Source organism: Sus scrofa, chromosome 17, assembly GCF_054392235.1.
Source record: "Sus scrofa isolate SSC_HxYL_T2T_F1_AM1 chromosome 17, Sscrofa_HxYL_maternal_Yorkshire_Landrace_v2.0, whole genome shotgun sequence".
Classification (NCBI taxonomy): domain Eukaryota; kingdom Metazoa; phylum Chordata; class Mammalia; order Artiodactyla; family Suidae; genus Sus; species Sus scrofa.
Window position 1 is genome coordinate 41,751,132 of NC_139399.1, and position 21,240 is coordinate 41,772,371.

The window sequence follows — 21,240 nt, forward strand, 5'->3', positions numbered from 1 at the left end:
AGGGCGTAATAGCCTCAAGCATAAACAATAGAATCTTTCTCTGGAGGGTTAATCATTTATAGCATCTATGAATACAAAGGGTTTGTGCCTTGCATATCTGTAGCCTTGATCAGTAACATTGTAAATGACATATGTGATTCTGTAGGTACAAGGAAGTAGAAAATAGCAAATAAAAACCCTGACTTGGCTCAGGGGGTTGCTCTTGCCTCTCGAGGGCAGTAGCCCCCTGATCCCCACTCTATTTCTTTGTCTCTTCTTTCTTAAATCTGCGGCACCGCTGACTTTGGGACCTGGGTTGATGAGTAGGTCTGAGCAGGTCTCATCAGAGGAGGAGGATGGGGAGGAGGGGGTGAAGGGGAGCAGAAAACCCACCTACTTTATACTAAACACCTATGATGTCTTCGGGGGGCTGAGGTGATCCTTCAGGCTCCCTCCCTATAGAGTTTGAAGGTAGAAAAATAGCAGGAGAGTGATTTTTTTTCCCCCTGCACCCATGTCATGTGGAATTGGGGGGGGGGGGCGGTGAGGGCAGGATCACACCTGTGCCGCAATAGTGACAACCGTAACCAGAGCCATAACAGTGACTACACCAGATCCTTCCCCGCCTGTGGCCACACAGGAACTCAGAGAGTGAAATCTTTAGCAGTGGAAGTGGAAAACAAAAATATCCGGAAAGAAGACCAGGAAGTAAAGCCCAAAGTGCAAGAAAGCTGAAGCAGGGAGGTAGGACAGTCGGCAGAACAGCCCCAAGCCCTGGTTCGCAGACTTCAGTTGGAGGAATGGGGTTTTACCCTGAGTTTAAAAATGGTAGCTGTGGAGTTCCCAGTGTGGCTCAGTGGCTAATGAACCTGACTTGCATCCATGAGGACGCTGGTTTGATCCCTGGCCTCAGTCAGTGGGTTAAGTATCTGGCGTTGCCATGAGCTGTAGTGTAGGTCGCAGATGCGGCTCCCGACCCCAATTCAGAGGCTTGCCTGGGTGGGGCCTGGGTGTCCGAAATCTGGGTGCGTACCCAAGGAGCTTCTAGAGCAATGGTGGAGACTGATAAGAACCCAATGACAGGATGAAGAAGCTGGTCTGTAGAGAGAACCTGGAGCTTGGGTCTGACACGACGGTGAGCTTACTTCCCAGTCCCGCCCCCTGGGGGGGGGGCGAGACAGACCATGTGACTAATTCTAGCCAATGGGCTGTGGGCAGAACGAACACACATCGCTGCCCGGCTAAAGTGTGGAAGAGCCAGTGTGTGTGACTCCAACGTATCTTCCCTGCTATAGCTTCTGGTGACATTGCAGATGGTGGCTGGGTCCTGAGCAGGAGCACCTTCCCTATCCACCTCCATGTCAGCCATGTAGTGATAGCCAGGAATGGTCCTCAGTCATATTGAGGCCCTGAGATCTCAAGGCGCTGGGCCCTCCTCTCAGTAACACATTAAAACAGGGTAATGCTGGAGGACAGAGTGAACTTGTAGATCCAGATCTACCCTTCACCTCCTGGAGTGCCTGCTCTTGGATGTTGATGAGATTCTGCCTGACTTTGCAATAAGCCCCTCCTGAGGTGGGCCTGTTCCTTGCAGCTGGAAAGCTATCTAGGCTTCCATGATGTGGTGGCTTTAAAACTGTCTGCAAGTTATTTGATGCCCCTCCCATCAAGAGTTGGTCTAAGTCTCTGCCCCTTGAATACAAGCTGGCCTTGATGTCTGGCTTCTGCTGCATAGAATGCAATGGATGTGACACTGCTTGTTCTTGGCCTCCAGCCACTATGCTATGGGGAAGCCCAGGCTACATGGAGGGGTCCTGGGTACGTGTTCCAGCTGACAACCTCAGCTAAGGTCCCAGGCCACAGCCAGCGTCCACTGTCAGACATGTGAATAAGCCTTTGCGATGAATCAAGCTGGGCACCATCTGACTGCAGCCACTTGAGAGATCAAAAGTGAGAACCCCCCACCTGAGCTCAGTTGATCCCCAGAACCATGGGAAGGGTGATTTACTGCAATGGTGAATAGTTGTTGCAATAATACAATGACTGTTGTTGTTTTAAGTTTGGGAGCATTTTGTTACCAGTCTACAGCCAGAACACATGGGCTCTGTAAAGTGTCACGACTGGTTCAGGACTGGACGCTGGCTCCTGGTGAGCCTCTGATCCTTTCTGGGTCGTCATAATGTGAGTCCTGAACTGCCTGCCCTGACAGTAGGTGTCACATCTTGAACTGTTCTTCTCCTAATTTTTTAACTTCTGACCTCATCAATCCTTCCCACATCTGTGTCCCCTTCTCTCCTCAGCCTTGGGTCTACAGTCCTGTTCTTGCTGCCTTAGCAGAGAAAACTCCGGCGTTTCCTTTGTGAGACCATGATCCAAAGGCTCCCCCTGGTGCTCACAGGCTGCCTTGGACAAACGTGATCTCCAGCCCCGAGCGCGCGCTCTAGGAACTCACACTGACGATGTTGTTTTCACTTCAATCCCCTTGTCCCCCAACATCTAGGCTCAGTCTGAGTTTGTTCTGACCTGGGATCAGGAACTGAACACTGGTTCCAGATTGGGGTGGGGGGTGGTCTGGAAAACAACAACTACTGAAGCAGAGGGGCAGGTTTATCTTCCCAGATTGGTAGAGGGGTGATTGGCAGATGCTTTTGGTTTGGGAGCCCAGCTATGGGAAGCTGGGAGAGGCAGAGGGTGCTAGTGGTTGGCACTGGGCATAGGAAAGCAATATCATTGCTATTTTGCATGGCCAGGAAGGTATCTCTCCTAATGATGGTTGCTAACAAGATTGTTTGTTTGTTTGTTTGTTTGTTTATCTTTTTAGGGCTGCACTTGTAGTAAATGGAAGTTCCCAGGCTAAGGGTCAAATCGGAGCTACAGCTGCCGGCCTACACCACAGCTCACGGCAACATTGGATCCTTAACCTACTGAGCGAGGCCAGGGATCGAACCTGCATCTTCAAGGATACTAGACAGGTTTGTTACCACTGAGCCATGACAGGAACTCCAAGCTTGTTTATTTATAATAGTCATAATTTCACAAATCAGTGTATTTGTGATTACACAGCAATAATAAGCTGTCATTCATTAGCCTTTACAATGCCAAGTGCCATGTAAAGTGAGTTAAATGCATTATCCTATAGAAAATGTATAATAATCATATGCGGTAGTTACTTAGTTTTGGCCACGCCCATAGTGTGCAGAAGTTCCTGGGTCAGGGATCAAACCTGAGCCACAGCAGTGACAGCACTGAATCCTTAACCACGAGGCCACCCGGGAACTCCAAGCTAGATACTATTAATATCCTTTCTTTTGCTGATGAGGTAACTTAGGCCCAGAGAGGTTGAGTAACTCATCTAAATTCAGAGTAAGTACATGGTGGGGTTGGAATTAAAACTCAAGTTAACAACCACATTTTTAGGAACACAGAAGTTAAGGTCACAATGTAACACCAGTTTGTACCTAATATTGGCAAAAACTAAGGAGACGGATAATGCCAAGTGTTGGCAAGAACGTGGAGCAGGAGTTCCCGTCGTGGTGCAGTGGTTAACGAATCCGACTAGGAACCATGAGGTTGCGGGTTCCGTCCCTGCCCTTGCTCAGTGGGTTAACGATCCGGCGTTGCCGTGAGCTGTGGTGTAGGTTGCAGACGCGGCTCAGATCCCGCGTTGCTGTGGCTCTGGCGTAGGCCAGTGGCTACAGCTCCGATTCGACCCCTAGCCTGGGAACCTCCATATGCCGCGGGAGTGGCCCAAGAAATAGCAAAAAGACAAAAAAAAAAAAAAAAGAATGTGGAGCAGCAGGAGCTCTGGGACACTGCCTGTGGGAGTGTAAGTGAACGCCCCACTTTGGAAAACGTGATCCCTGTAAACCAGCATTCTCACACCTCCAATTCAACTCTTTGCTCTGCGGGTATCCATCACTTTTCGAAAGTTTGCTTTACACCACTTTGCTTTTATGAAAGACCTACATTAGTACCTGTTTTTGTGAAGTGAAAGAAAGCTAAAGGTGATCTTCACTTTTACAAAAACGAGTGAAAAAAGAAAACAATGGCATTCAGCGTTTGAGGTTGGGCAACTGCTACACAGGCAGCAAACACCCTGGCGGGGAGTGGTGCCGCCAACCTCCTTCCGCAGGGGAGAAGCACTCAGCATCTCTGCACAAACAGTGAGTAGCTTTGACCCATGTCTGTGAGCATCTGTGCTCTTATTTTTTTTTTTTTTTCCTGCCTTTTTAGGTCCACACCCACAACATGTGGAAGTTCTCAGGTTAGGGGTCAAATCGGAGCTGCAGCTGCTGGCTTGCACCACAGCCACAGCAACACAGGATCTGAGCCATGACGGTGACCTACACCACAGGTCACAGCAACACCAGATCCTTAACTCACTGAGTGAGTCCAGGGTTCAAACCCAAATCCTCATGGATACTAGTCAGGTTCTTTACTGCTGAGCCATGACGGGAACTCCTCTGCTCTGCCTAGATTTAACAAGATATGCCTTCCATAACAAGGTATGTCCTAAGGTAATTGCTTCCTCACTTTACATCATTTCAGCTTGTAAGAGTTTTCATAGGAATGCTCTACTTTCAGACAGTCGAGCAAAAGTGTATATCCTGAGACTCTTGGTGCTTGTGCACTGGGGCACATGACCAAAAGTGATCACTGCAGTATTGGTAATTACAGCCCGAAATTCTGTTGGTTAGAGATAGGCAGGAGACAGAAACCACTCCAGTTTTTTGTTTTTGTTTCTGCTTTTTTAGGGCCGCACTCGTGGCATATGGAGGTTCCCAGGCTAGGGGTCAAATCAGAGCTAGAGCTATGGGCCTACACCACAGCCACAGCAATGCGGGATCTGACCCGCGTCTGCACACTACACCACAGCTCATGGTAATGCCAGATCCTTAACCCACTGAGTGAGGCCAGGGATCGAACCAGCAACCTCATGATTCCTAGTTGGATTCATTTCCACTGTGTCACAACAGGAACTCCCCCAGTTTTTTGTTTGTTTGTTTTTGGTTGCACCTGCAGCGTGGGGAAATTCCCCAGACCAGGGATCAAACCCACACTATAGCAACGACCTGAGCCACAGCAGTTACAACGCCAGATCCTTAACTTACTGCTCCACAAAAGAACTCTACCACCCCAGTTATTTTAACAGAGAGAATTTAATAGAAAGAATTGCTAGGGAAGTTCCCATTGTGGCACAGCAGAAACAAATCTGACTGGTATCCATGAGGATGTGGGTTCAATCCCTGGCCACACTCAGTGGGTTGGGGATCCAGCATTGCTGTGGCTGTGGCATAGGCTGGCAGCTGTAGCTCCAATTTGACCCCTAGCCTGGGAACTCCATAGGCCATGGGTTCAGCCCTAAAAAGCAAAAAAAAAAAAAAAAAAGAATTGCTAATTAGGTATAGCGTTGTGAACTGGGTGACCAAAAGATTATGAAAGGAACTCTAAGACAGGAGTTCTGTCCTGGCTCAGTTAACGAACCTGACTAGTATTCACGAGGATGCAGGTTCAATCCCTGGCCTTGCTTAGTGGGTTAAGGGTCTGGCATTGCCATGAGCTGTGGTGTAGATCACAGACACGGCTTGGATCCCACATTGCTGTGGTTGTGGTGTAGGCCCGCAGCTACAGCTCTGATTGGACTTCTAGCCTGGGAGCTTCCATATGCCATGGGTACAGCCCTAAAAAGAGAAAATACCGAAAAAAAAAAAGAACTCTAAGATAGAATTAAAGCAGCATTTGCGGGAAGCATCTACCACTCTCAAGGCTGAGGAAACAAAGAGGCTGAAATTATTAAAAGTGAAAAACACAGAGGAGAAGCCTTGCAGAGTCACACTTCCAGTATCTGAGAAGGTTTAGACCTGGGGCTGGAGTGTCAGAGAGCAGCAAAGGACCAGGTAGGGCAGGAACTCAGACTTTGGAGGGGAGATGCTGGTGTCTCTGAGGTTGGGGAAGGGACCCACAGGGCTGGGACCTATTGCCTTGAGACAGGGTGCTGGCTGGGGCCACAGGAAGGAATTGCTGCTGTGAGGTGAAGGCTTGCTAGGGGATGCTCATGGGAGCAGGAAGGCCACAGGAAGCTACGGAGAACCAAGATGAACAAGCATGTCTTTTTTCCCCTTCCAGCCCTTCGGTGTCCCCCCTGCCTACAGGCAAAGTCTGGCAAAGTCCAACGAAGCCCAACCTCGAGCAGCTAGTAACACAGAAATGTGGTCAGATTACCCCACAGGGCAGGTAATTTTTAAATTTAATGTATTTATTTTTAACTGTGGTAAAATATAAGATAAATGGTACCATCTGAACCATTTTTAAATGTGTAGTGGCATCAAATATATTCACGTTACGCCGCCATCACCACCACCTATCCTTAGAACTTTTGCCATCTCGTAGCAGTGAAACTCTGCACCCATTAAAGGACTCGCTGCTCCTTGCTCCTCAGCTCCTGACAACCATTCAAATTCTTTCTGTCTCTGTACATTTTTCTACTCTAGGCACCTCGTATGAGTGGAATCAGGTAGTATTTGTCCTTTTATTACTTAGTATTATGTCTTTAAAATCCATCCATGCCGTGGCAAGTGCCAGACTTTCCTTCCTTTTTAAAAAAGGTTGAGGTTGAATGATATTCCATTGTATGTATATATATCACATTTTTTTCTATCCATTCAGCTGTTGATAGAGAAGTCTTTTTATATTATCAAATATTACATAGAAATCCCAGGTTAGTCTGACTATAAACATTGTACATATAATGCAAACACCCCCTTTGCCTCTGTATGCAATGGGTTTACTTTTTCAAAGCCATTAAAAACAATATCCTGACAACATGCAAGATGATTTTCAAAACTGAAAAGGCCTGATAGGAATTGGACCATCTTAACACCTGGACTTTATTTTCACTTGTTCCATTTTCAAGTCCGTCTAGGCGGATATAATCTTTCAAAGTTGTGACTACAGCACAATGGAGAGCTCTGCCACATCACACACCTTGTTGCCTGCCTGCCAAACAGGGTTTTTGTTGCCACCTCTGAATGAGTGAAATGCCTTTTTTTTTTTTTTTTTTTTCATGATTTCTCTTCTTTGCTTCTTTGACCATTTGGATTGTATTCCTCAGGACATTTTGATTGCAATTGAGAGAAATTAGCTTAAGCAAAAACAAACTCATGTGTGTGTTTATGGGTGGTGATGGTGGAATTTACTGGCTTCTGCTGGAAAGACAGCAGGAGTAACTCACAGAAACCAGGGACTGAAAAAACCCAGCACCCTTCCTCTCTGCCCATCCTTGTGTGGCCCTCTCTCTGCTTTTCTTTGAAGATTAGCCTCTTTCTTTCCTACTGCAGGCAAGTCTTTCTCTGCAGACATGGAACATGGCCACTGGAGCTCCACCTTTGAACAAGTGCAGTGGAACAAGCACCCAAAGAGCAATCCCAGAGAAGGGCTCTGATTGGCTCTCTTGAGTCACATGCCCTCCCACTGGGCCAATCGTTTTGTTAGAATGACCATGAATTGTAATTGGCTAGGCCTGGTCACATGCCCATCTCCTGGGCTAGAGTGGCTGCAGGGCCTGTTGCTTTCAGATAAAGGGGTATAAGAAGTCCTACTGAGAAGACAGAAAACAACCATCAAGTCGCTATACAGAGTGCTGTTTTTCACCATGGCAACACTAGATAAACATCTTGGCACTTCGAGCTCTTTCTTTGTTTCAACAAGCACTTTGTGAGAAATCCCCAAGAATAGGATTACCTCTAGGGGGCTTGCCAGGAGCCATGTACCGTGTTTGTGTGTTCATAGCTGATACCTTATTTGTGCAAAAACCCTAAGTGACAGGAGAGGAAAGAGGGACACAGAGAAGCTGAGTGACAAGTCCAGGGACATACGGTGGAGGAGGACAGGGGTGAATCCAGAGCCCAGACTCTCTGACTCCCATTCCAGTGCTTTTTCCCAACAACATCACAATCAAAGTGTAGATCAGTGCAGGGAGGGTTCAAGGCCAAGGACGTCTCTGGCCCATTAAGGGAGGGAGCTTCGTCTGCTGTCTACCCCTTGGAGGAGATGGGCCAGGCCCCTGGAGGAGAAGGGCTGGCGGCCTCTGCCTTCAGAGTCTGCTCGAGCTCTGATGGGGGAGGTCCCTCCACTGGACCTGGCATCCTCCCAGTGCGCGCTCTCTGCACGCAGCTCCTCCAGGATGCTGTGAAGATGCCTCAGCGTGAGCAGGAGTCTCTGGTCTTGGACCTGCATCTCAGCCTAGGAGAGAGAAGGAATCTGTGAGGGGGCAGCCAGAGTGCTGGAGTTCCCCAGAAAATCTGCTCCCATCACTGGCTCACGGGAGACAAGTCCACACCTCACAGAAGCCACATCCACCGAAGCCTCAGTTTCTTCATCAGTGAAGTGGGAAGAGACTCTCCAGTCCTACTGAGATCCCAGTAGGACTTGGGGGGTGACTCCAGGACAGGAGGGAGAGCACAGAACTTTCATCCATGGTAGTTATCGGTGTTACCGAACAAATTGGTAACACTGAACAAAAAATCTGCTGCGTAAAGTAACTGACATGCTTTCCTGATGGTCAAGGGGGCCGTCTTGGCTGGGCTCCACAGGGGACCCCTTAAGGAGTCATGTCAATTCCCTGTGATAGAGGTTCAAAACAGACTTGGCTGGAAAGTTTACAAGTCAGGAATCAGCAAGTGGAGACTCAAGGATTATCTCTTGGCATCACGTGGAGGGGGGTGTTTAGCCTTGGGAAGCTGTGCCTCAAATAGGCTCTCCCCCCACCTCCCTCATGCCACCACCCACCTGTCCTCCCTCCTCGTGGATGGTAGAGAGGTATTTTTCAGGTAGAGCTCAGCTTGTGGGGTTCGGGTACCAAACAGTCTCAGTGTGGGTGCCCAGAATTTAGAGGAGCACATGGAGGGACTGCCACCCAGCTGGGATTCCCGAGGACTCTAAGAACTGCAGCTCCAGCTGCTGGAGTCCCCTGGGCCCTTGAGAAGCCCTACTGGGTCGGCCCCTCCCATCAGGCTGAGGACCGGATTGGATCCCAGTTGATCTGTTGCCTGGCAACCAAGACAGGTCATTTTTGGACAATCCTACCTGTCCCTCCCCAGAAGTAGAAGCTCCCATAATTGGGATATAAATTTAGGGTGCCTCCTCGGGTTCCCAAAGCCACCTCCCTCTCTCCCTTGGATGGTGTCCCCACATAGTTTGGGACACCCCTCTATTTTGGGACATAGAGAAAACATCACAAGGAGATGCATAAGGCTTGGCTTCCTGAACAGCCACCAAGGGACAAAGTAACACAGCTCCTGAGTTCGGGAGAGTGAGTGCCGCACGGGGTGGACCTTCGCCAACGGGAGATGGGTGACAGGGACAGGCTGTGCCAATACGCTTCCTGTTCTTCTCTCCCGAAGGATGCCGATCCTCCTTCAACCCCTCAGAGAATCCTGCAGTCAGGTAAACCAGCTGCTGAGAGGGCCACTGGGCCTCTTTCGGGCTCCCTCCTCAGCAGCAGCCAGCTTGGTAACCCACAGCATCTCCTGAAATAAGCTCTGGCCTTTGCCTCCGCTCCCTATCTCCCTCACTCTCGCCACTTCTGGGCTTGTACCTGCAAATAAATTGTTAATACCCCAATCTTTGGCAAACCTCTGCTTTCTAGAGCACGCAGGCTAAGACAGAGGGTGTACTCCACATCCAGCTGGGGCAGGATTGTGACAGCCAACGCAGATGTGCCAACGCAGACCCTAAATGAATCACACTGTCTCCCTCACCAAATTCTTACAACACCCCTCGTGGAGTTGCTACGATTGTTTTCCCCATTTTATGACAAGGAGACCGACGTTCAAAGAGGTAAAGCCACTTGCTAGTGGCCACACAGCAGCAGAGCTGGGCGCGTACTGGGACTCAGTGTAATTCTAAATCCAGTCTGCACCCAGAGCCTCCTATGTAGGCCACGACCCACTTATCCCAGCACCTGAGGTGGCCATTGTGTGCCCTGTGGCTGGTCCCGGAGGGGTGCCTGCAGGGCCTCCACCCCAGCTTAAAGCTCTGCCCCAGCCTAGGGGGCACCTGGGATGGGGAACCGGGGGACTTTGGAAGTTGTGGAATGAAGGCATCCAGTAAAAAGAAATGCGAAAGCTTACCAGCTCTTTTCTCAGCCACTCCAAGATCTGCCCAAGACTCGAGGTTGGCTCTTCTGCTGTTTTCATCTCAGTGTCCTTGGGAGAGACCTTGACACTGACCTGGTGATGGGCCCGAGGGACCTGTGACTTGAACAGTCTCCTACCTGCTTCAGGCTGAAAGCAGAGTCTGGCCAAGTCACTGAGGATGGAGTTAATGAGAGCAGGAAGTGGCTCACTTGGAAAATGCAGTTTTTTTTTTTTTTTTTTTTTTTTTTAAAGAGCTTCAGTGCTTGGAACAGAATAAGGAGGTGGGGGGAGGGAGACCATTAAGGTAGGGGTGCCTCAGGGCCTGTCATTCCAAAATTCAAATCTGATGCCAGGAGGATCACAGAAACGATAAAAGTAAATGATAAAGTTAATAATTATCATGAAAATAGATAAATGCTTTATATTATTTGTCTGTTTGTTTTAATGGCCACATCCCCGGCATATGGAAATTCCTGGGCCAGGGACTGAATCCAAGCCACAGCTGCAACCTATGCCACAGGTGTGGCAATGCCAGATCCTTTAACTCATCCCCCCAGGCTGGGGATCCAACCCACACCTCCATGGCAACCCAAGCCACTACAGTCAGATTCTTAACCCACTGCACCACAGCAGAACTCCGTCTAAATGCTTTATGTGTATACAGATATACAAACTCTCATTTAGGGCAGATATCACATCTGTGTCCCCAGTCCCCTTCCTCCTCTCTCACCCATCTAAAAGGCTATAGATAAAGGGAAATGCTTACGTTCCAAGTACACTTTCTTCTGGATTCCAGACTCTTCATTGCTAGTGTAGGAGAAAATGTCCCAATAAAATGTAGAAAGGAGAGACCCCAGCCATGATGACTAAGCAAAGTCTAGCCAACTGCCCCAACCAGTCCTCCCCCATGCATCTGCTTCTGTAAATTTGTTTCCGCATCTACTACCTTGCCTGACGTCACACCAGTCCAACTAGCAAGCTTGGACCCGGAAGACATAGCCCATAAAAGCCTTGTGAAACCCTTCTTCCGGGCTCAGACTCTGGAGAGCAACCTCCTCTGAGCCCGCCGGCGTAATAAACCTGAGTTCTCCAACTCTCCGAGTGCTTGCTTGGTTTCTCCCCAGGTAAAAGAGCTGATCCACTGCAGCCGCAAAGCTGCCGGAGCTGGTACGCTGCAGCGCAGGGCTGCTGGGTATCTGCCGTAACACTAGCAAATGAGATCAAAGCAGAGATTCGCTGTTAGACCTCTAGGAAAACTTTACCTACCTAAGAAGGAAAAATGACAATGATGCTCCCCCTTTACTCTTAACGTTCTTCTCCTTCCTTCTGCCTTGAATGTGGATGTGATGCCTGGAGCTACAGTCACCATCTTGCAATCCTGAGACAAAGGCCAAGAATATTGCAGAGGCACCAAAATCACTCAGTCACAGAATCCCCAACAGTATCTGCCTTTTACATGAGACAAGAAACCCAATTTGTTTTTGTTTTCATTTTTTTTGTTTCTTGGCTGTGTCCCTGGCACGTGGAAGTCCCTGGCTAGGGATCAAACCCATGCCACAGCAGTGACCTGAGCCACAGCAGTGACAATGCCAGATCCTTAACTGCTAGGCCACCAAGGAATGTCCAAGAAACCCAGTTTTTAACTAGGCAAACACAGTCTTTGTGTGTGTGTGTGTGTGTGTGTGTGTGTGTGTGTGTGTGTGTTTGCCATTTCTTGGGCCGCTCCCGTGGCATAAGGAGGTTCCCAGGCTAGGGGCCTATTCAGAGCTGTAGCCACCAGCCTATGCCAGAGCCATAGCAACGCAGGATCTGAGCCACGTCTGCAACCTACACCACAGCTCACAGCAATGCTGGATCCTTAACCCACTGAGCGAGACCAGGGATCAAACCCACATTCTCATGAATACTAGTTGGATTCGTTAACCACTGAGCCACGATGGGGAATGCTGCAAATGTAAGGTGCTGCCAGGGCCCCATCCATGTCCCCCTGATGTTCCCCTTCTCCGTGGATGCCAAGGGCTTCCTACTGCAAAGCACATTTGACTCTGCTTCAGGTACACTCTTGACCTGTGCAGAGGAGAGGCTGGAAGCACTGGCTAACAGGTGTTGGTGGATCAATACCTCCCCTCCTCTATTCTCAGGCAAGACAGTTCCAGTTACCTGCAGCAGCCAGGTGCTCAGCAAGGCACCTGTGGTGCATTGGAAGCCTTCCCTTCTGGGTCTCACGTCTCTGCTCCTCTATTGTGCTTCCTGGAACCACCTCCTAAGTAAACGACTTGCCCTCAAATTCTTGTCTTGGGTTTGCTTCTGGGGGAACTCACCCTAAGATGAGTCCTAGCCACATGCGCCCTGCACATGTGAGTTTGGTGCACCTCCTTCTGAGCACATCAATCTTGGACATGAGTGTCCAGTATACAAGTATTCTAACCCTCCTGCTCTGTACACAGGTACCCTCTGTACGTGTGTCCTATACACACCCGTCCCTTGTCCAAGTACTCAGCCCTAGGTCCTTAGGTCAGGGAAGCGCGGCCCTGACCCTGATAAAGTGGTGATGTTTCTAGATGTAGAATGGAACAGTGGAAAGACTGTTTCTTTTTCTTTTTTTGCTTTCTTAAGGCCGCACCTGTGGCATATGGAAGTTCCCAGGCTAGGGGTCAAATCAGAGCTGTACCTGCTGTCCTACACCACAGCCATAGCAACGCAGGATCTGAGATGCATCTGCGACCTACACCACAGCTCATGGCAACAGCAGATCCTTAACCCACTGAGCGAGGCCAGGGATCGAACCCACATCCTCATGGATCCTAGTCGGGTTTGTTAACCACTGAGCCGCGAAGGGAATTCCAGCGGGAAGAGTGTTTCGTGGTCCTAGCTAGCCTTGGGTGTGACTCTGAGGCAAGTTGCCTGATTGATTTGAGCCCTGTTTCCTCGCCAAGTTCCCAGCTGTCAGTGTGGGGGGACCAGGTGCAGCCCAGCCAGGGACCAGCAGCCAGGAGATGCTCCATCAAGGCTCCTCCTCCTCCTCTCTTCCTGGGCCCACCTCTCCCAAGGGAATGGCCTTAAATGCAGTGCCTCCCTTGCACGTGGACGGGAGTAAACAAGGTCCCGGCCTCAGGGAGCTGCCAGGAGGAGGCTCTTGCTTTTGTAGACACTGGATTGGGGACCTGATTTCCCTCCTCTCTCCTTCCGGGACAGGGAAATATCTCAGCACCTAGGTTTTTCATTGCCAGAGACTGGGAGCTTCGGCCAAACCAGGTGGAGGGGAAGGGAATACCAGCCGGGCTGGTGGAAGACGTGCATGCAGGAGGGTGTGTGTGTGGATGCTCCCTCCAGGGCCTGGAGTGTGGCCACCAATTCATTTCCTCAGTCCCTAAACTGTCCCATTACTGTGATATCAGAGCCATTCCATAGAAGTGTCAAAGCTCCAAGAAAACCAGATGAGCTGGGCCGGTGCCAGAGGGTAAATATAAAACAAGTGAACAAACCAAGCACAGGTCTCAGCAAGCTGCTCGGAGGCTGCTGAGACAGAATGGGGCAGGGATAGCAGGCATGCAGCTGATCAGCCCTGAGACTATCCCAGGTCCCCAAATCCATCTGGAATTGTTCTGGTTATACTTCTACTATCTTTCAGTGTGGCCACAGACCAATCTCTTCTCTCTTTGACCCTCAACTTTCCCAAATGTAAAAATGGAGGTATTAACAATTCAGGAGGAGTTCTCGTCACGGCTCAGTGGTAATGAACCGGACTAGTATCCATGAGGATGCGGTTTTGATCCCTGGCCTTGCTCAGTGGGTTAAGGATCCAGTGTTGCTGTGAGCTATGGTGTAGGTCCCAGATGCGGCTCAGATCCTGTGTTGCTGTGGCTGTGGTGCAGGCCAGCACCTGCAGCTCTGATTAGACCCCTAGCCTGGGAACCTCCATATGCCACGGGAGCGGCCCAAAGAAATAGCAAAAAGACAAAAAAAAAAAAAAAATAATTTGTAAAGCACTTAGAATATTGCCCGGCATATGGAGAGGCCTATATACGTGTTTGTCAAATAAAATAAAAACACAAGCAATTCATTACTATTCCTTCATCCAGGAATACTTTTCCTTTCTCCCCTTTTCTTCAGTCTTGCCTGGGTTATTCTTTCTCATCACCTTCTTGGACACACGGGAGGCTACATCAGAGTTTCTCACCTGGAACACAGGAGGTCAAATTGGACCCATATTTTTCTTTCTTTCTTTTTTTAAATTAAAATATGATTGATTTGGGAGTTCCCGTCATGGCGCAGTGGTTAACGAATCCGACTAGGAACCATGAGGTTTCGGGTTCCGTCCCTGCCCTTGCTCAGTGGGTTAACGATCCGGCGTTGCCGTGAGCTGTGGTGTAGGTTGCAGACGCGGCTCGGATCCCGCATTGCTGTGGCTCTGGCGTAGGCCGGTGGCTACAGCTCCGATTCAACCCCTAGCCTGGGAACCTCCATATGCCGCAGGAGCGGCCCAAGAAATAGCAACAACAACAACAACAACAAAAGACAAAAGACAAAAGACAAAAAAAAAAAAAAATGATTAATTTACCATATTGTGCCAGTTTCTGTTGTACAGCAAAGGGACTCGGTTATATATTCTTTTTTTACATTCTTTTCGATCATGGTCTATCCCAGGAGACTGGACAGAGTTCCCTGTGCTGTACAGTAAGACCTTGTTGTTTATTCATTCTAAATGTAATAGGTTGCATCTACTAACCCCAAACTCTCAGTCTGTCCCACGCTCTTGGCAACCACAAGTTTGTTCTCTACGTCTGTAAGTCTGTTTCTGTTCTATAGATAGGTTCAGCAGTGCCATATTTTAGATTCCACATACAAGTGATATCATATAGTATTTGTCTTTCTCTCTCTCTCTCTCTTTTTTTTTTTTTTTATTTTCCCACTGTACAGCAAGGGGGTCAGGTTATCCTTACATGTATACATTACAATTACATTTTTCCCCCATGTCTTTCTCTCTTGATTAACTTCACCTTGTATGAGAATCTCTAGTTGCATCTATGTTGCTGGAAATGACATTATTTTGTACTTTTTAATGGCTGAGTAATATTTCATTGTGTATGTACATCACATCTCCTTAATCCATTCATCTATTGATAGACATTTAGGTTGTTTCCATGTCTTGGCTATTGCGAATAGTGTTGCTGTGAACATAGGGGTGCATGTATCTTTTTGAATTACAGTTTTGTCTGGATATATGCCCAGGAGTGGGATTGCTGGATCATATGATAGTTTTATTTTTAGTTTCCTCAGGAACCTCCATACTTTTTTCCATAGCAGTTGTGCCAACTTATATTCCCACGAAGAATGTTGGAGGGTTCCCTTTTCTCCACACCCACTCCAGCATTTATTTTTTGTAGACTTTTTAATGATGGCCCTTCTGACTGGTGTGAGATGCAGTTTTGATTTGCATTTTTCTAATAATTAGTGATTTTGAGCATCTTTTCATGTGCCTAGTGGCCCTCTGTATGTCTTCTTTGGAGACATGTCTATTTAGGTCTTCTGACCATTTTTCTATTGGGTTGTTTGTTTCTTTGTTGTTGAGTTGTAGGACCTGTATTTTTCAAACTTCAGCTACTCACACCTCCTTCTACTTTGATTTACTTATATTTGTCTTTAAACGGATCATGTTATATAGGAATAATTCTTCTGAGTGACAGAAAGTTCTAAGTAATAGTAGCTTATGAAGAGTTTATTTCTCGGACTTCCTGCTGTGGTGCAGTGGGTTAAGAATCTGACTGCAGCGGCTTGTGGAGGTGTGAGTTTGATCCCGTGCCTGGTGCAGTGGGTTAAAGGATCCAGCATTTCAGGTTGCAGCTGCAGCTCGGATTCAACCCCAGCCCAGAAACTTCCATGTACAGCTCTCACGGTCATTAAAAAAAAAAAAAAAAAAAAAAAAAAAAAAAAGGCAGAAAAAGGAGCTCCTGTCGCAGCGGTGCAATGGAAATGTATCTGACTAGCATCCATGAGGACACAGATTCAGTCCCTGGCCTTGCTCAGTGGGTTAAGGATCTGGCTTTGCCATGAGCTGTGGTCACAGAGGTGGCTCAGATTTGGCGTTGCTGTGGCTGTGGTGTAGGCTGGCAGCTACAGCTCTGATTAGACCCCTAGCCTGGGAACCTCCATATGCATCGAGTGTGGCCCTAAAAAAAAAAGGCTTATTTCTCTCTCTCTTTTTTTGGCCATGCCCCACAGCATGCAGAAGTTCCCAAGACAGGGTTTGAAACACAGCCACAGCAATGACACTCTCAGAGACTTTACCTGCTAGGCCACCAGGGAACTCCAAGAGTTTAGTTATCTAACAACAACAAAAGTATGGAAAACTGTCCCAGACTGTGCTTCCATGGTCAGCTTGTACCCAGATACCTTTAATTTTGTTGTTCCCTCATCCTAACATGTTTCCAGCTCATGGGCCGAGGTGGCTGCTCCAGCTCCAGTCATCAGATCTGCATCCTGGAAGCAGAAATGACAAAAGGGGAGAAGGAGGGTATATCCCTTCCTTTAAGAACATTTAGGGGAGTTCCCATCGTGGTGCAGTGGTTAACAAATCTGACTAGGAACCATGAGGTTGAGAGTTCGGTCCCTGCCCTTGCTCAGTGGGTTAAAGATCCGGCGTTGCCATGAGCTGTGGGGTAGGTCGCAGACGCGGCCTAGATCCCGAGTTGCTGTGGCTCTGGCGTAGGCCGGTGGCTACAGCTCCGATTCGACCCCTAGCCTGGGAACCTCCATATTCCGCGGGAGCGGCCCAAAGAAATAGCAAAAAGACAAAAAAAAAAAAAAAAAAAAAGAACATTTCCATCATGGCACAGTGGAAACGAATCCAACTAGGATCCGCAAGGATGTGGGTTCAATCCCTGGCCTCGCTCAGTGGGTTAAGGATCCAGCGTTGTCGTGAGCTGTGGTGTAGGTTGCAGATGCGGCTCAGATCTGGCATTGCTGTGGGCTGTGGTGTAGGCCAGCAGTTGTAGCTCCGATTAGACCCCTAGGCCTGGGAAACTCCATATGCGGTGGGTGAGGCCCTAAAAAGACCAAAAAAAAAAAAAAGAACATTTAATACATTTTGCCCATACCTTCTCCTCTGATATTCTAATGGCTTATTGTCCACATGGTCATACATAATTGGAAGGAAGGCTGGGACAGGGAATGTTGATTTTGAGTGCACTGTGCTAGCTTTTGATCAATGATTCTATCCCAGTGGAAGAAAAGGAGAGTGGATAGTGGAGGGAACCGGTAGAATATGTTGTTGCAACTTTACATAGACATATTTTTTCTTTCTTTTTTTCTTCTTCTTCTTTTTTTTTTTTTTTGTCTTTTTAGAGCCACACACGCAGCATATGGAAGTTCCCAGGGTAGGGGTCAGATTGGAGCTGCAGCTGCCGATCTACACCACAGCCACAGCAACGAAGGATCCGAGCCATGTCTATGACCTACACCACAGCTCACAGTGACACCAGATCCATAACCCACTGAGCAAGGCCAGGGATCAAACCCAAATCCTCATGAATATTGGTTGGATTCGATACCACTGAGCCACAATGGGAACTCCCTAGACATATTATTTTCTGCCTTACTGTAAGTAATATTGACTATGATATCCTTAGTTTCATGATCTAGTTATCTATTTTCCTAAAACACATTAAAATAACATAAATGCCTAGCCATTAAAGTGAATCCAGATGTACACATGGGTGTGTGTGTGTATACTAACAGCACAGAGGGTGGGAGACTGTTACTGCCTCCAGGGACCCATGCCTCTCGATATTCATACACTTATGTGCACCCCTTCCCTTGACTCTGGGCAGGCCTATGACCTGCACTAAAGCAGGAAAGTGCAGCAGAAGTGACACTGTGCCTGTTCCCTCAGCTTTAGAAAGCTCCCACTGCTTCTTTTGTACTCTGGGACAACTTGAGAGCCGTGTAAAAACTCTGACTACCCTGAGACCAGCATTGTATGAGGAAGCCCAAGCTAGCCACCTGGAGAGACAGTGGAAGATCATAGAAAAGCCCATAGCCAGTTCCCAGCTGTTTGTACATCTCAGCTGATACTACGTAGTGAAGAATTGAGCAATTCCTGCCAGGTTCAGCCCACATTGTGAAAGTGAGCAAATAAATAATTTTTTTCTACGCTGATAAATTTTGGAGTGATTTTTTTTTTCTGCAGCAATAGATAACCAAAACATGTTGATCTATATAACATCAAAAATCATGTTATGTACCGCTACCCTTTGGAAAATTCTGGATGAGGTGATATTCTAATATTCTATAAGAACATTCTCTTGGAGTTCCAATCATGGCTCAGTAGTTAACGAACCCAACTAGGATCCATGAGGACATGGGTTCGATCCTTGGCCTCACTCAGTGGGTTAATGATCCAGCGATGCTGTGAGCTGTGGTGCAGCTCACAGATGCAGCTCGGATCCAGCATTGCTGTGGCTGTGGCGTAGGCTGGCGGCTGTAGCTCTGATTAGAGCCATAGCCTGGGAACCTCCATATGCCACAGGTGTGGCCCTAAATATACAGGAAAAAAAAACAACCAACATTCTCTCTCTTGCAGACCCACATGTGTCATAGACATATAACTGCTGCGAAGTGACTGAGGGCTTATCATATGCGAACATGACAATAACCTCCTGATGGTCTCTGTTTTCTCTCTTGTTCCCTCGCACCTGGTAGCAGCCAGAGGGAAAATGTTTTCAAAATGCAAATCTGATCATGTCACTCTCCTGCTTATCACCCGTTACAAGGTCCACAAGGGGTCTTTGTAGGTTCAACTACACACTCAGACTCAACAGATGACCATAAGCCACACTTGGCAGTGACCTACTGTGACTGATATAAGACAGGGACCTCAGCTTGCTAGCGTGGCACATCAGGTGCTCCTCTCATCGGGAGCATCCTTGCTATACATGTACCAGAGCAGGACAACACAGGTTCAAGGAGACAGGCAGGGGCACAGGAGCCATCCTGACTTAAAAGTTTCATGTTCCGTGGGAACCAATATCTTTGGACCCACCCAATTACATGAATCAGCATGCTCTCAAAGCCCCAAGGATGATTTCCAACCAGCTATTCATAGTTCCTCCCAGCCCAGAAGCAATTTACCAATCAGGAGTCTTTCAAAAAACTTTATGTTTTAGAAAAGCTTAGGAAGGGAGTACAAAGAGTTCCCACACACCCACACTCAATTTCTTTTATTATTAACACTGTACATTAATACGATATATTTTTTAAAATTAATGAACCAATATTGATACATTATTGTTAGTTAAAATCCATACTTTGTTCCAACTTGCTTAGTATTCACTTAATGTCTGCTTTTTCTGTCCCGGGATCCTATTCAAGATAACATCTTACATTTAGTCATTATGCCTCTCTGAGGCTCCTCTTGGCTGTGGCTTCCCTTGGTTTTGACGACCTTGACAGTTTTGAGGCATACTGGTCAGGTATTTTATAAAATGTCCCTTCCCTCAGTTGGGATTTGTCTGATCTTTATCATAGTTAGGCTGGGGTTATGGGTTTGGAGCACAAGATCACAGAGGTAAAGCATTCTCATCACATCGTAACAAGGGTACATGTTATCAACATAATGTGATGGTTGATGTTGACCTTGATCACCTGGCTGAGGAAATCAGGATTGTTAGTTTCTTACCTGTGAAGTGATTCTCTGCCCCCTCCCCACTTCCTTACTGTTCTCTGTGGAAGGCACTAAGGTGAGCCCACAATTAAGAACTGGGGAGTAGGAGTTTTCGTCATGGCTCAGTGGTTAGCGAACCTGACTAGCCTTCCTGAGGATGCTGGTTGGATCCCTGGCCTCGCTCAGTGGGTTAAGGATCCTGCGTTGCCATGGCTGTGGTGTAGGCTGGCGGGTACGGCTCCAACTGGACCCCCAGCCTGGGAACCTCCATATGTCGTGAGTGTGACCCAAAAAAGACAACAAACAAACAAACAGTTGGAGAGTAGGAGTTCCTGTTGTGGCTCAGTGGTAATGAACCTGACTAGGATTCATGAGGATGCGGGTCCAATCCCCAGCCTCGCCCAGTGGGTTAAGGATCTGGTGTTGTTGTGAGCTCTGGTGAAGGTCACAGACATGGCTCGGATCCTGTGTTGCTGTGGCAGTGGTGTAGGCCGGCAGTTACAGCTCTGATTAGACCCCTCGCCTGGGAACTTCCATATGCAAGTTCAGCCATAAAAAGCAAAAAAAAAAAAAAGAATTGGGGGAGCTCCCGTTGTGGCGCAGTGGTTATCGAATCCGACTAGGAACCATGAGGTTGCGGGTTCGGTCCCTGCCCTTGCTCAGTGGGTTAACGATCCGGCGTTGCGGTGAGCTGTGGTGTAGGTTGCAGACGCGGCTCGGATCCTGCGTTGCTGTGGCTCTGGCGTAGGCCGGTGGCTACAGCTCCGATTCAACCCCTAGCCTGGGAACCTCCATATGCCGCAGGAGCGGCCCAAGAAATAGCAACAACAACAACAACAAAAAGACAAAAGACAAAAAAAAAAAAAAAAAAAAGAATTGGGGAGTAATATTCCCCTCCTTGAGGATGAAGTATCTACATATTTAGAATTCTCCATAGGAGGTTTATCTTTTCTCCCCATTTTCCCATTTATCATACTTTTATGTTACAACCTAATATTACTTTATATGTTGATCAAAATTTCCAAACTTTAGCCATTGGGAGCTCTTTTAGTTGGCTCCTTTGACACATCCCCATCATTGTGCGTTTGTGTGTTTTGATTGTTTGAGCACTTCCCTACTTTCTGGCACTCTAAGATGCTCCAGGCTCATCTTGTGTATTTCCTGCTCCAGTCCTACAATCATCCATTTCTCCCTGGTTCCTTTTATGAGAGAATGGTGTTAGAAACCAAGATCTGGGCCTTAGATGTGCTCGTTGCTATGCAGTATCATGCAGCCAGGTCCTCTGAGCTGACAAAGGAAATACAGTGTATACTAACTTGTGTGTATATACATATATCGATATCTACCATATGTCACAAATATGTAAAGTTCACACCAATAGCTCCAATCCTAATCCATTACCATATGGATCATTCTAGCCTCCTCCCTAGGGTCATTTTTATCATAGCAATGTTGCCTAGTAAC

The 21,240-nt window shown here is 47.7% G+C and overlaps 1 protein-coding gene across 2 annotated transcripts; it reads right to left on the minus strand.

Moving 5' to 3' along the window:
• Window positions 1-6,214: 6,214 nt before the first annotated feature.
• Window positions 6,215-11,046, minus strand: C17H20orf202 (chromosome 17 C20orf202 homolog). Of its 2 annotated transcripts, none has more exons than XM_013985209.3 (3): window positions 10,882-11,046; window positions 10,110-10,208; window positions 6,215-8,220 (listed from the first exon to the last, which is right to left on the minus strand). In XM_013985209.3, exons 1-3 carry the CDS (start codon window positions 10,918-10,920, stop codon window positions 7,987-7,989), a joined length of 372 nt encoding a protein of 123 aa, XP_013840663.1. In that variant the 5' UTR covers window positions 10,921-11,046; the 3' UTR covers window positions 6,215-7,986. The 2 variants fall into 2 exon arrangements, with proteins under 2 accessions (XP_013840663.1, XP_084859610.1); XM_085003484.1 differs by having other exon boundaries at window positions 10,110-10,287; window positions 10,882-11,021.
• Window positions 11,047-21,240: the final 10,194 nt, after the last annotated feature.

Bases quoted from the DNA above. Each gene is read 5' to 3' on its own strand.
- C17H20orf202 (XM_013985209.3), bottom strand. From the start codon at position 10,920: ATGAAGAGTCTGGAATCCAGAAGAAAGTGTACTTGGAAC. The intron at 10,209-10,881 runs GTAAGCATTTCC...GCCCATCACCAG, and splicing joins GAAGAAAGTGTACTTGGAAC to GTCAGTGTCAAGGTCTCTCC. The intron at 8,221-10,109 runs GTAAGCTTTCGC...TCTCTCTCCTAG, and splicing joins AGTGGCTGAGAAAAGAGCTG to GCTGAGATGCAGGTCCAAGA.